The sequence below is a fragment of the Toxotes jaculatrix genome, chromosome 12 (genome assembly GCF_017976425.1).
Source record: "Toxotes jaculatrix isolate fToxJac2 chromosome 12, fToxJac2.pri, whole genome shotgun sequence".
NCBI lineage: Eukaryota > Metazoa > Chordata > Actinopteri > Toxotidae > Toxotes > Toxotes jaculatrix.
The window spans coordinates 12,471,280-12,486,406 of record NC_054405.1 but is presented as its reverse complement, the minus strand read 5'-3'; the positions used below and the strand labels follow the sequence as shown (position 1 = coordinate 12,486,406).

Genomic DNA, 15,127 nt, shown 5'->3' with positions numbered 1-15,127 from the left:
AGGAACAAAGCACACAACATGTTTTAAAGGTAGTTTCTTTTTGTGTTTGAATCTGTTACATAGAAAACCTGCAAAGCTCTTGTGCGAACCTTTACACTGGGATTCGGACTAAAGGTTATTCACTGAAGCTTCATGCATAAACACCATTCTGAGTCAAAATGTCCTCACCTGTTTATAGAAGGTCAGATAAGATTTTTTATTTACTATTTATAACCTGAACATAATTAGCTGGAACAGGCTAATCATAGCTGTTATGTTGAACATTAACATTAGCTCATCTTCCATGTTAACATTTGGAATAAACAGTTTGTTTGAGTATGCGCATGGGAATATTAATTTATAAGCTATAGAATAAATAACTTCTCCCAAAATATAGGCTATAGGCCACAATGTGAATTGGAGGATTATAATCTCAACCTCCGTTCTCATATACCACATGCACATTTTACACACTCTTGACAACAGACACTCACTTAAATGACTTAATAGCTAGCACACATTATGTATACAAAACTCTAATTCCTCATATTCACAAGTAAGATTTTTAATTTTGGATTTAATGCAGATAGAAAGGAAGGCAAGCAACAACAGCAGCTCCTTCAACCACAGCTATTTCTCATTGTGGTTAAACAGTCCCTGAAAAACTGTCACTGCTCAGCGGACACGCTCTTACAACAAGTCACTATTCCTAACTTAAGATAGCAAACCTCCACACCACAGGATAACATTCACACACCATAATGCATACCACAACTTAACAAACACTGAATCTACCTTTGACCCCCGAGCAGGTTTTCTACATTTCTGCTCCCAGTGAGGCTCAGAATGTGCCTTTGTGTCACTGCTGCAATAACAGAACTTTTATTTATTTTTTGGGAAGTAAAATGTAAGCAACATTTACTGAGCATGGAAATAATACCATGATTTTGTCTTTGCTTCTGTAGTATATGTGAACTGAAAGAGATATATTCCTTTTGGAAATGTTTTTAATCTTATAGCTAGGTTTGGCCCATCAAAAGCTTGATCTATGTGGTATGTACAAACAGTGCAATTTCATATCAAAATACAAAGCATACTAAGGTGTTTGCTTTTCTCTTTACCATGTTACAGTAGGATACTGTGCATTTTGGGCTTTGGTAAGTAATGACGCTTGTTGTTGATTTACTGAATCAGACGGTGATAATTTTATGTAATGAAAAAAAGATGCTTTACAAGGACAATATAACAAATATAACAATTGAAGTGGATGAAAAAGACATTTGCAACTTGCAAATAAGCAGCATGCAATATTTTTCTGCTTAACAAAAAAAAAAAAAAAAAATTCAGAAATCACAAAATAAGTGGACTCCTGACATCCTCACATCCTCCCAAATGTCTGGCAGCCTTTCACTTGTGGACCCCAGGGTCATTCAAATGGATGGCACAAGGACAATATCACAGCCATGTGTCCAGCACTGCCTGTGCTGCTAAAAGAGCAGAGTCTCCCGAGCCTGCTGGGACGCCCCGCTCACTTACCACAGACAGAAAACATCTGCGACGCCAACACTGGCAACCTCTCTGTTACAGGACTCCATAATGTCAACGGAGTGACAGATGAAACATATGTGTGTATTACAGCAAGCCACCCTCTGATAAAGATTATCATATGTGCTGAAAAATGTTGGATGTCTCACCGCCAACACTGTCAGAGAAAAACAGGTTTCACCACATGATTCATCCCTCCTGTGAAGAAGCAGGTTGGACAAGGTGATGAAAAACAGAAAGGAAGGAAGTAGCCATAGCCAGTTAATAAGCACATTTGAGATTTACAAACCCCCACATCTAATAAAGTACACTTCATACCTGGCCTAGTTGTTGCTTTTGTATCAGTTCAGTGATTGTGTTAATGATCAGAATGGATGTTGAAGTCCCAAGTTCTCAAGTTAATCTGTTTCTTCACTTTAGGGCTGGTGATGTTGTTTTCTATTTATTGTCAAAAAATCCACACAAAAGACCAAACGCTGAATTGATCCTCTCAACAAGTATTGCCTGTCATCACTTTGCCATTCATCTGTGTCATAAACCTCCATTGTTTCCAAAAACACATCAATAAGCCACTCCATCACACCGGGTGACATGCTCCTTCATTACCATGAAAGTAGCCACTGTAGTTTAATTTCATATATTTCATCCACTAATCATCCACAACCATTAATACTCATTAGAGAACCAAATGTGTATTCATCCACTGAAAATTGAACCCCAGAAATCCAGTGGAAAAAATGTATGTATTTGTGACCAATTTTTAAAGATTTACATCTTCAGTAGGAGCAGAGCAGAAAACGTACTGATGGTTTTGGTGTTTTCATTGGATTTATGGATAGTAAAGACAAATTTAGACTTCATTTTTCTAGATGATCACTCAGATGACATGTAAATCACGTTGTGACAGTTATTTGTTAATTGCAGTTTGTCACATACTATCACTCCCTTAACATTTGGAAATCTTTACAAGCATCGAATATTCAGATTCCGCCCTCTACTAAAACGTTCCTCCCTATCCTTAATTTATCCCTGCTGTCTGCACATCTGTTGAATCCCATTCAAATCCCCACAGGTCGCCTCACAACAAAAGCCCGTCACATCATTTCAACACACTGCAGCACTTAGCCTCTTTTGCGTGCTGAGGGACTAAAATACTCCCTGCAGCAGATAAAGTGTTTCTCATGGCTGCTTTTAAAACCGTATTTATGCCATATCATTCTATCCCTTACCCCTGTTTGTCAAATGATTATTGTTTAACTTGTCTTCTTAAATTTATCCCAACAGTTACGTGCTAAAAGCAATAATTACCGAAATTACACTATAATCAGAAAATAAATGTACAAAACTGAACAACAGATGAGTCAGGTGATCACAGGTTACTTTTATTTTCTACTAAAATACGTGTTTCATGCAGGTTTTGTCACTTTCCACAACAGTCAACAAAAACACAATGAAACTAGTGTAGAATCGCCTCCAGGCATTTTGCCTCACAACATTAAGCAAAGAGGGATGTTCAAGTTGCTCACTACAAGGTTTTGTGTGTGCAAATTCCTAGTGGCTTTATAAATAGTGAATCCTCATCTGCTGTAACATGCTTTCACGTGATGACCGACAGCCAGCCAATAAGAACTGGTTATAACACTGCACTTGATTAAAAATGCCTGTTCAGAAAATCCTGCTAAACGTATGGGAAAAAAGACAGAAGTAGCTTGCTGAAACCATTATCTCTCTCTCTCTATTAATCCATCAACTATTTTAAAAGCTCAGACCTGATGCAGTTTAGCTGGTCTACTCATTGATTAGCTGGATGTAGCATGTAAAAAGGTAAATGTTTAAACTTTTATGTTGTCGACTTTTTGGCACTCACTGTGACGTACAGAAAAGGCTGTGCACTGACAGGCTGTGGCACGGCTTTAAGTTTAAACAGTGGAGTCGAAGGCATATGTGAATTAGAGTATACTAACTGTAAAGGAGAGACTGAGCATGGAGGAAACTCTACTCCCTACTTTACAAGGCCTGCTATGATCTTCGTATGAAAATAAAAAGAGGTAGGCAAATTCTCTCCACTGCTCAGAACTACTGACAGTTTAATAAGATGCAGAAATGGGTATGAAGTGTTCCTCAAACGTGCTACACACAAAGCCTGATTTTAAAATGACGGTCCAGCACAGCATGCTTAAAATCAACCACCCTACTGTTTAAAAATGGTTTCCCTCCTTGTACAGCTGGTTGCATATTAATACTATTAGGACTTGAATTACATTTTCATGTAAACAAGGAGACAACAAAACACACGACTCATGCATTATCATCTCCAGAATGTAGAACAACAGTCAACACAGACAGATGTTACTGCACAGCATATTTAGTGGCTTTTGCTTTGATTTTTAGGTTGCAACAGAATGTCAGAGAGCTTTGTTGATACACAAATAAAACAACGACAATTCAGCGCATCTTCTTTTCTTTCTTACCGCCCGTCTGCATGACATCATTGAGGGTAAACGACATGAAGGCAATCTGCTCCAGTTCACTCTCTTTCCCGCACTCTATCAGGCACGAAAACTGATCCTTGTCTCCGTTGTAGGCCAGGTCTGAGTAGCCACTGGGTCCGCTGTGGATGATCCTGGGCCTGTCCCAGCCTGACGAGTGCAGGGGGGACCGGTTCAGATACACGCCCATGTCCCTTCTACTAGACTTATTGGTTGGATGCATGAAGAGGAGCCAGGTTTGTGTGTCTGGAGACAAGAGCGACGTGCCACAAGCTTTGCTTTCAGCGTCATCATTTGGGACAAATTCGGGAGCAGGAAAGCCAATGACGCTGCCTTGACAGCCTAAAGGTGGTTCGGCGAGATCCGGGGCCATGTGGGGCTTGTCAAAATACACGCCGCTGTTTTCACTCAGGGCCTCACATCTGTGGCCTCCAGTGTTACGAGCATTGCAGTAAAGATGACTCCTGCCCTCGTGGTCTATGATCTCCGCCATTTCACATTCACATGACTTTTTTCGAAGCATCTTACCTATATGCCATGTCTGTCCAAAGTCCTCACTATAAATAGACAGCGCACGTGGGTAGACTGTTAAAGGGATGGGGAAGGAACAGCATCTGTAAGGGACGTAATAGGCGTACGCTGGGATGATCAATCTGCCATTCTCCATCTGAACACCGTGGCCGGGACCCACAGCAAATGTGGCCCACTTATGGATTGTTTCACCAATCACACTCTCTGTTAAGTCTCTCACTTGACTCCAAGTTTGCCCATCATCCGTGCTGCTAACACAGCAAAGACGTGCTTTGTTCTTACCTGTGATGAGCTGCCTAATCTCTGTGGTGGTTCCCCAGACGCAGATGAAAAACAAAAACAATGTTTTGCTGTTTTTTTCATACACAGGGCAAGGATTCATGGTGCGGTGGTTTGGTAGACATGCTGTTGACAGCTCCTGACTGGAGGACCACTGTAAAAACAACAGTTAAAAACAAACATGAGCACAGATGAGGCTGACAGTTTCCAGTACTAAAACAAAGGCTTAAGCAAAGGTGCAAATAATAACCTGAACAGATCCATCATCTTTCAATGTTCCTCTTCTCATAACAAGAATTTTGGCATCATGGTCACACGGTGAGGATCTTTTCTCTGCAAAAGCGAGGAAGGTGTGACTGTGTCTCAGATAAAGGAGAGCAGGAATTCTGTACGTTATCCCACTTGGCTCCTTTTCAAACAAAGTTGTTTTGAGCGGTTCCTCTCCGCTGCCACTCTTTGATGGTGTGTTTCCCATGGTGGATTAGAGTTCCTGTGCACAGAAAATGTTCCAAATATATAACAAGTCTTAGCTTGGGTTTTAACCTTGTTATAATGATTTCTAAAACACAGACTCTCAGAGTTCACACTCCAGCTACTCCTCATACCCATATCTGATTGCACTGGTACAAACAGCATCCAGTGCATACTGAGCGTGCATATCAAAGCCCTTACCTTCACTTGTCACTCTTCACATTCGTCACCCTTGATCTTTGCGTGAACGGCATTATACCGTCTAATTTCACGCCAGACCAGGGACCCCTGATGTGCACGACACTGATGCTATGGGTTCATCGGAAAAGAAGACGGCGCTGAAGCGAGAGGCACAGTCACACGCACTTCTGTGTTCGCTTGGATGCGTCTTCACTCAAGTGGACCTAAAGGCTTAACTAGTTGCGCATGCTGGAGCACCAAAGACCCCCTTTATCGCGTATTTTCTCCCAATAGTGTGCTAACACAATAACTACGTAACAAACAAGCTAGCTCCTAGCCGTCACAGGAGAGGAGTAATCAAAAACAACCTCCCACTGCAGTCACGCCGGTGTCTTGCGTTACGCATGCGCACTGTGGTTGTTTCTGATTAGACGCAAGCTAGCTAAATGTTTTAAATAAATAACGGTCAGACGTAAGTTCGTCTTGATGAGTAACTGGATACCTTATGTTATAGAAAAAAATGCTACGTAATCGTGACAATAGCACTTTAATGTCTCAAAATACTGGACGCTGGCTAGGCAGTGTATTATCTTATCAATGAATTCAATCTCTGAGAAGCTATGCTCACCGGTCTCTTCCGCCGTAGAGAGCATACTCAGGTTGACTTCTTACCGCCCCCCGCTGGACGGGAGGGGCAGCGCTCCGTCTTCCGTGCTGTTGCTAAGATACGGAGCACTACAGTGGAGCTGCGGCAAGTAGTTGTGACGGTTCAGTTCAGTGCGTGAAAAGCGTAATTAACATTTGCACAAGGAGTTGTTTTTTTTTTATTATTATAAAAGGATTTACACAAGCAAACAAGATGAATGCTGCATCCTATAAATTTGACAATGGGCAGAGCTACCCTACCAAACGTTTCCCAGCCAGAGCATTAGGCCTGCTCCGTCGAAGGAAAGACGGTGGGTTAAATTAATTTAAGTTAAATTATGTAAGAAAAGAACTGTTCTACAGAGTTACATGAAATGATCAGAAGCAGGGAAACTACCACAAACCAAAGGGGGAACTATTCTAATGGGTTAATATAAGGAAATTATATTACTTATATTATAACACTTTCTGATGCAACACCATTTATAAGGTTATATAAGCTGTAATTAATACCTTTACTAAAATATTTAGCATGTTAAGGCACTTAGCTAATAAACTGCTATTACTAGCTATAGGTAAATGCAATTAACAATTATATTCAACGACTTGCCTGTTGATAAATGAAACCACCCTTTACTCTGAAATAACAAAAATAAGGCAGATATGAAACTGCACTAACAGCCAACATGGACATTTTAACATTCAACAACTGGAGGGGAAGGACTGCAGATTCAAACACAGTTTACATGACAGATGACTTTGAAGCAAAAAGGTTGCAAAGGATTTACAGCCATCAAGTCCCACTGAGGGACATTTGCAGCTAAAGCATGACAAGAAAACACGCTTATTTATTGCATGCACTGAGATAAATAATGAAGCATCTTAATGGCAAATGGTACATTTCAGTAAATATCTGATCCAGGACATATATGAGCAAATTTGCCAGCAGTTCATATGTTATTTCATTATATAAATCATATGTGTTCTTAGCTTTGCTGATAGTTTGTACAGTGATACGCTTTATCTTGACTGTAGATTTGAAACATTTAGTGGATTAACTGAGTAGCAGAAAATGAATCTGCAAATGTTTTGATAATGAGTTAACAGTTTGAGACATTAATCAAGCAAAAATGCCAAAATATTCTTCGGTTCCAGCTTCTCAGAAGTGATTATTTGCTGCCTTTCTCTGTTTTATGTCACTGTTAACTGACAATAGTTGGGTTTTGGAATAGTGGTCAGACAATACAAGCAACTTGACTTTAAGCTTTGGCTATGAGAAATTATGATGGCCATTTTATCACATTTTACAGAAAACATGATAAACGATTAATATGGAAACAATCTGAAAATGAATCAGTAATGAAAATAATTGTCAGTCGTTATTTTATTCCATTTTACTTTCCTTATAGGGGGTGGTCATTGGCTTGTGGCTTACAGAAAGGCAGAGGAGCAGAGGTACAGTAATGTGCACAGAAGAATAAAAGAGACTCATAAGAAACAAAAGAACATCAGGGCAGCTGATACTCTTCATGGTAACACATTAGATGGGCCCTTACTGGTGAGTCGACTGAAATCTACTTATGTGTGAACTGCTTAATGGACAAAAGACAGATTAGTGATCTTTTGGTGATTCCCAAACAATTACAATTTTCAATTTTCTTTTGTAGCTGCGGTTACATTGCGTTGATAAACCATCTGAGCTGTGCTCTGTTGACATCAGTGAACAGGAATTGAATTCTGTAAGAGTCACTTTCATATTTTAATCAAAATTATTTGGAAGTCTGTGAATAAGACTGGCTAAAGATTTTTTTCCTAACTGTGCACAGGTCAAACCAGAAGACCTCAAGGTGTTTGATAATGTAGCTTACATCGATGCTTCTATAAACTCCCTCTCTTTAGGTGATTATTTTTCTGATTTTGTATGAATAAAATCTCTTGCACAAAAAGCGAAGAGTTTCTGAAATGTCCATTGTTTTTCTACAGGTTCTTTCAGCAGTTTTGTGTCTTTAAGAGAACTCAATCTGTCTGTAAACGGGATTTGCAACATGACATTTGATGCCCCTGACTTCCCTTATCTCGAGGTAAGATGACTGATGTCCATTTAACATGTCCTTATTTTCTTTATGATGCTCCCTCTGCTCATTTTTGAGCTTCTCTCACATCTCCAGTTCTTTCAGAGCTTTTCTATAAGCTGGTAACAAAGAAAAAAAACATGCACATCCAATGTAATCTCTACTGATGCCTACATCAGGCTTTAAAAAAAACAGAATTTCAATATTTGTGCCTGTTTGATGTTTGCACAAAGTTGATTATGAAGGAGGGAGGGTAAAATCCATAATTAATTCATGCAGCTAATCTAGAAAATTTGTGAGTGTGTATCATCTGTAATATTTCAAATTGCATTATCTGAGGCTTACACTCTGCTAATGGGCGCTTCAAGCAATAACTCTGCTCCTTTTTCTGTTTCATCTTGTTGATGTGGCTATGTTTATCTAAATGATTTATTTAAATACACGCAGGTTTTGGATTTGTCCTACAACAGTTTGTCAGCTGATGATATTGTTTCTATCGGCTGGCTCCCCCGTCTGAAAGTCCTTCATCTGACTGGAAATCAGCTTCATCATCTCCCTCCTCATCTGGGTTTTTCCAACTGTGAATCCACTCAGTTGTTAGTACAGTGCCTTATTTTCCATGAAACAGCAATATAAGAGTGACTAGGTACAGAGTTTGTTTGTGTGATGTTTGTTTTGCCAGTGAGACAGTGGCAAAACCCCCCCTCAGTTATTAAAAACTCTGATATGAGTCACGGAGAAGCTGCGCAGAATGAAAGAAAACTAATCTGTTTCAATACATATTTTCCACGTCAGAAATGAAAATTCATTCTCTAACTGTAATCTGATGCTGCCTCCAGTCTGCTTCTTAAAATTATTACTATTAGAAAATATCCTAACCAAGGCACTGCACATGATACCATATCAAGTATTTTCATGCCTTTACAATTACAGTTTATGAGTTAGAATGAATAGCATTGCATTCAAAGTTCTTTGAGCAATAACGATGTTTGACAGTTTTATAGTGATCTTCCAATCCATTTGTGTCAGTCATCATGTGTCGATCATAGTTCTTGTGGAAACAGTTCATTACAGAGAAAGGCCAAAAAAAGTCAAGATCTATTTGAAACAGTTTTGAAATTGACCAAAAGGGGGTGCACAAATGTTCCAGATTCACACTCCTGTTTCTGGTGCAGCAAATGTAATGACATTCAATCACCTGCTCTACAGCCAGGTATACAGATGGCGTCCACACGTATGTATCAGTAGATTGTTAATGTAACTTTATGACTTTAATTATGCTTTCACTGTTATATGTACTGTACTGGATGGATTTCATGATGTTGGTTGACAGCACTGTTTATTTATTTATTTATTTTTTTCATACAGGCCAGCTAAAGAAGAAGACACACAATTTAGAGCTCTTGAAGTCCTGATGCTTGATGATAACAAACTGTCCTCTGGAGTCTTCAGCAGTCTGACAAACCTTAAGAGGTCATGACGTAGTTTTCTATATATTATTTTAAGTAAAAATGTATAATTTAAAAGGATGCTCCGCTAAGTCATGGTTATATCACACCAGTACCATTTGACCTGTGAAAACAATAATGGTGTATAAAGTCACGTGTGGAGCTGGATGGAGCTTTGTCAAGTCTGAGAAAAATACTCCAGTGACAGTAACCGGTTATGTTCCCAGTTTTATAAACTGTGAACATAGAGTTTGGAAGATCTGAGTATTTATCACACAGGGAGATGTTATCGCGCTGCATCATGGGAAGTGTATGATCCAGTATCTTCAAAGATTGACTGATTTTGGCCTTAGCTGCATCCATTTTGACCATTCTTTAAAAAAAAAATCTGTGAAAACATTAATTTATTTTTAAATTGTCAATTACAGGCTAAAGTATTTAAACCTACAGGGGAACCGCATTTCTGAAATACCATATTTGCAGCCAGCAGGCTTTTCAAAACCTGTTCGAACTACTGAAAAGCAAGCTGAGGAAGACGGGCCTGGTAAATGCTATAAATCTGCTTGTTGTAATTTGTAAATAACTAAACAATGTTTCCTCAGCATCCTCTGAAAAATTTTTTATCCCTTCAAACCAGCCTACACTGAACCAGATCCTGACAGTGGTGAAGATTTAAAGAGAATCTCACAGGTAATTCATTCTGCAGTTGGTGAGATGTTTCATCACTGTGTTTCTGTAACCAGCATTTTAAATCTGTGTGTTACACTTGTGTGTGGTCGGTCACACTGGATCTTTCATAAGGAACATCACAAGGAGCATTGCAAAGTATCCAGTTTGCCGCTATCAGAGCTTCAGTTCCTCAATTTATCTGACAACAAGGTACATCTGCTGTTTTATGTAAATAAATCAACCATTTTTGAAAAATTAGCTAACGTGTCTCATCAGCTGTTTTGTCATCAGATTGCAGAGGAGGAAGCACTGATGGCTGTCGCTCTTTTCCCGATGCTTCGTGAAATTGATATTCACTCCAACCCTCTGACCACACAGAGAAGTGGTAATCTTCTCCTATGAAAGACAGTTTTGAAAGATTGGTTCTGAATTTGGACTGCTAAAATCGCCTTTGTGTGTTTGTGTGAACACAGGAGATCCACCCTTACTGACCTATTACCTCCAAGAGAGACTGGGGATAACAATAAAGCGTAAAAAGACGCAAGAAGTTGTGAAGCCCCCGCTGAAGGTGTCCATGGATCCAAAATGGAAGGTTGGATGTGTTCTCTCTGATCGTGACCCTCCAGATTTCACTATATGAAAGTTAAAACTATGTCAACGATTCCTCTTTTTTATATTTTTATATTTTTATATTTTTATATTGCAGGTGCAAGAAAGAATCCCAAAGGTGTCAAAGAAGCCGTTGCTGATGGATGCTCCTTGTCCTGTACAAACTTATGAGGATGAGGAAACTGAGGTGACTGTCAAGAACACACCAGAATCTGAGAGGAAGAGCAGCAGAGACAACATCCAAGAAAATACAGAGCACTTCTTTGTTACTCAGGTCTGTACATGCCCAGTGTCTGTGACATGAATACAAAAACACCTTGGTTTGTAAATGCTTTGTCTCTTCATTTAATATTATTTCATGTTCAGGTAGCAGACATTTCTGATTATGAGTTTGATCGTCGAGGTGATGAGAATGAACCAGAAAATAAGGCGAGAAATGAGGACGACAAATTCAACTGTTACAAAATGTTGATGGATGCAAAACCAGACCCTGATGTGGTGGAGCCCATTGGTGAGGACTTCAGTTTCACCTGCAGCTGTTTATTTTTGTACATTTTCCTCAAGCCCTAAAGGGTTTGGCTATACAATAGCCCCATAGTGAAGGGGAATATTCATGCTTTTTTTTCCCTTCCAACAGGAATTCAAACAGCTGTTCGGATGCTGGAACACACACTGAAGAATCTTAATGTTTACAGAGACTCGAAACCAAAACTTGATAGCATCCAGATGCCATACAGAGAAAGAGAGAAAAGGGTTTGATATATTTTTGCTTCACAAACTTCATTTGCATTCACACTCAAAGTTACTGTCAAATTATTGCAGATCTAACAAGAACTGTAAATGATGAGGAAAATGGTGTCACGTTAATGTTGTGCACAGATTAAGGAACTTCCAGCTTTGAAACCAATAAAGCAGCCGAGTGAAAGAGTTGATGAAATGATCAAGGAATTGAGAGAGAGTACAACGACAAGAGAAGTTGCCTTGAGTATGCACGTTTCTGATACAGTCTCTGTCTTGACCTTTCATGACTTTACCTTTCTTTATGTAACACTCTGTTTTCCGTGCAGGCAGCGCCCTACACGGCGCAGGTGTTAACGAGCAAGAATATAAAGAAGCTTTATCGCTGCTGAGGGACATGAAGATGAAGTACAAGATGGTCCATAAGAAAACAATGGAACAAGCCGCCAGCCTTGAGTCTGATGGAAACACCAACCTAAATGGAGTTCAGCCTCCACCTGTGCAGATGCTCTGATTCATATTCAAATATTTAGCTAAACTGAGATTTTTTTCTCCCTGCATTGACTCATACCTTGTTGATGTTGGCAAACAACTGGTGTACGTGGAACTGAAATCACTGTGTTTCTATCTGTTCACATGAGTCTGTCTGATTAATACAGTGACAGGCATAGAGCGACGGTTTTGAGCAGCTGCACCGATGCTGTTCTGATCAGACTCAGTCCAGCATGCATGCACAATACGCTTCAACTGTTTGCTAATAGACTTCAGCTGTAAGAGTTGACTGCTTCATCGTTGGGGAGAGCCAGTTTAAACTGTGTACATTTCAGCCCAATAATATATGTCAGTGTTTCCTCTGACCCAGCCCATTCCCATAAGAATCCCCCTGAACATCCCAGCATGAAATTATTAGTAATAACTTTAATTCCACTACAGACCAACAGGCTGTGACAATCAGTGAGGAAGATGTTAGTTCCAGCCATCTAAAATGTCCTTAAGCAACGAAGCTTTATAGCTGACTCTGAGCTCTCATTTCCTTAATTCTTTTCACTGTTCATCTTCTGACTGGTGAAAGAAAGACAACAGAATTGTGCACCTTCGTAAAGCATCACAGTGAAATCCACACTGTGCCCTTTGGGCTAACCTAACACATAAGTGTTGTGGTTTATTCAGACTATTAGCACTGGGATGAAAGGCCACAATGATACTCAAGGACAAAACAAGTGGGAGAAGCTGTAGCCCTCTACAGCAGAAAGCATCTGGCTATAAGTGTTACTTTAGAACAACAGCGATTGAGTTACTAGTTCGAGCCTGCAGAAATTAGAAAATGTTGCGCAGCCTCTGGTCGACCAGAATCAGGTATTCTTCAGGGACACGGTAAACATTTTGTTGACCAAATGTTAGGACTTGGTCCTATGTGTTATTTGTTACAGTGCAGGGTATTTTGAAACGTTGAAACCGGCTAGAGAATGTTTATACTGCAAACTGGTAGGTAATCAGTTTTATACGCCACTGATCCTCGATCTCATCCCTATATCTCATATGCTCTGCTTTGCCGAGTCTAGTGTATCTGCATTTATAGGTTTCAGATAAAATAATGCAGTTGCATAAATTCAGTGGCAGGAACAAGAGTGCTTAGTGGAGCAGTAGTTGTTTGAAATTTTGAACAGACCTCTGCAGTAGAAAATGATACAGAGCATATCCTTAAGCATATAAACGATCATGTCTTACTACATCAGAAGCTGACATGTCCTATGCAACATTCCTACAGGCTTACAGTAGAAGCTTTTTAAAATTTCTAGTCATGCTTTGTTTTCGTTGTTCGTTCCCTTTTTGATTTCATGGTCTTGTCCTTCATATGATTTCAATTATTTTTCTTCAGAGCTTCTTGCAGATGTGGAATGCACGTTCAGCTGAGGTGGAATAAATCAATCGGTACTCTGAAGATATGTCGTGCAGAGAATCTACAGCATTACATTTATCTGTGGGTATTTCCCAGCTTTTGTATGTATTAAATACAATAATAATACAATAAATAAAATATGTATTGCATACAGTATACCTTCTGTATAAAGCCACTTTATGGTTACTATATCTCTTAAGCTGCCATTCTGTTACGTGTTTCTCATTTTCGTTTTATTTCATTTCAGATTTTTCAAAAAACTTTCAAAATTGTTGCAAAGCTATTTGTTCATTTGTAATCCAGATTATTGTACTTCTATTTAAAATTTCCGATAAAAACAAAATGTAAGTATTTTATGAATTTTATGTTTTTGACAAAAATATGACACGTTGTTATTTTGTTGCAATGCAGTTTAAAAATCTGATATTAAAATACATTTAAAAATATAAAGTTACAGCAACAAGTACAGAGAGTGTGTTTGGTGAAAACAATCAGTAGTTTCCTGATCTGGTATTTCCTGATCTTCAGTCTGAGGGTTTTTCGGTCTTTGGTGATATATTTAATGGTAATGAGGAGACTGAGCCAAATGGTAGGATATCACAGAACACTAGAGCTGCAGACTCTGCAAGAAGGATTTTTTTTATTTATTGATTGATTGATTTGATTGATTGATTGATTGATTGATTGACTGATATATTTAGAAGATCGGTTTGAGCATCTCTGTGATTCTGACAGGAAACTCTTGAGTTGTGCTGCCCAAATCAACAAAATGAAGAAGGACAGAGCAACAGAATCTCAGGTGAGAATTGAAAATGACTCACAGCTCACAGCAGATAGTAGGTTCAAACAGAGTAGCTGCACTACCTACAGGGTTTTATACATTTCATTTGATGTTTTCTTGTAACGGAGAGAAAAATCATGACACAGGTCCAGTTTCAGGCAAGTTATATCACCTGTTCAACTGAAGTCAAAAGAGAGAAGAAGTGGGCATATTATTTTGGCCATTAGATGAAAAAAAATGTGTCTATCAAACATAAAAACCAAACCTACGTCCTTTTTTCAAGTGTCTACAGTTGCATAAGTGCAGTGTTTTCATGCTGGGATTCTATGATGTAAAATAAAAAAATGGACATATACTATTGTGCAAGAGGTCTTTGTAAACGTTAGTTTTCCTCAGTTTTGGGCAATGATCAGTCAAGTAAGGGCTGTTGTAATCCATGCAGTAGGCATTCACTGACCTCATCACAGAACTGTTAACTAACTAATCAGAAACACTTATTTCCCACATGTAAACGTTCACAAGACGATGGATAATACAAATGTGTTTGGAGAGGTGTTTATTTCTGTCACCATTTTTTGTGATAAATACAACTTCTTCATTTGTCTGCTTGTGTTTGCGCCAACTGTCATAAAGCCAAAAAAACAGTTCCTGTCTTGCATTGCCTGAAAATACACACACACACACACACAAACCATCACCACTACCACCACTCTCATCAATTCTAAAAGAATTTGACATCAGGAGAAAGGTCCAAAGTGTAAATACAAAAGCAATGAACTCCAGATTCCCTT

At 39.0% G+C, this 15,127-nt stretch overlaps 2 protein-coding genes across 2 annotated transcripts; one reads left to right on the top strand and one right to left on the bottom strand.

Annotated features, from left to right (window-relative positions):
* Nucleotides 1–2,885: 2,885 nt before the first annotated feature.
* neu3.1 (sialidase 3 (membrane sialidase), tandem duplicate 1) lies at nucleotides 2,886–5,961 on the bottom strand. Its single transcript, XM_041052486.1, has 3 exons — nucleotides 5,496–5,961; nucleotides 5,074–5,313; nucleotides 2,886–4,977 (listed from the first exon to the last, which is right to left on the bottom strand). The coding sequence occupies exons 2-3, from the start codon at nucleotides 5,296–5,298 to the stop codon at nucleotides 3,970–3,972; spliced, it is 1,233 nt and encodes a 410-aa protein (XP_040908420.1). The 5' UTR covers nucleotides 5,299–5,313; nucleotides 5,496–5,961; the 3' UTR covers nucleotides 2,886–3,969.
* A 372-nt stretch (nucleotides 5,962–6,333) lies between these two features.
* Nucleotides 6,334–12,169, top strand: xrra1 (X-ray radiation resistance associated 1). Its single transcript, XM_041052053.1, has 17 exons — nucleotides 6,334–6,430; nucleotides 7,529–7,677; nucleotides 7,787–7,858; nucleotides 7,946–8,018; nucleotides 8,103–8,200; nucleotides 8,639–8,787; nucleotides 9,560–9,664; nucleotides 10,068–10,183; nucleotides 10,277–10,329; nucleotides 10,441–10,518; nucleotides 10,600–10,693; nucleotides 10,782–10,900; nucleotides 11,015–11,191; nucleotides 11,284–11,428; nucleotides 11,555–11,670; nucleotides 11,797–11,902; nucleotides 11,985–12,169. Exons 1-17 carry the CDS (start codon nucleotides 6,334–6,336, stop codon nucleotides 12,167–12,169), a joined length of 1,932 nt encoding a protein of 643 aa, XP_040907987.1.
* Nucleotides 12,170–15,127: the final 2,958 nt, after the last annotated feature.

What these genes read in the sequence shown, in the direction of transcription:
- neu3.1 (XM_041052486.1), bottom strand. Translation starts at nt 5,298, where the DNA reads ATGGGAAACACACCATCAAAGAGTGGCAGCGGAGAGGAACCGCTCAAA. An exon ending in AAGATGATGGATCTGTTCAG is followed by an intron (nt 4,978 to 5,073) that starts GTTATTATTTGC and finishes TTGTTTTTACAG; the next exon opens with TGGTCCTCCAGTCAGGAGCT.
- xrra1 (XM_041052053.1), top strand. Translation starts at nt 6,334, where the DNA reads ATGAATGCTGCATCCTATAAATTTGACAATGGGCAGAGCTACCCTACC. An exon ending in AGCTGAGGAAGACGGGCCTG is followed by an intron (nt 10,184 to 10,276) that starts GTAAATGCTATA and finishes CCTTCAAACCAG; the next exon opens with CCTACACTGAACCAGATCCT. An exon ending in TGATGTGGTGGAGCCCATTG is followed by an intron (nt 11,429 to 11,554) that starts GTGAGGACTTCA and finishes CCCTTCCAACAG; the next exon opens with GAATTCAAACAGCTGTTCGG.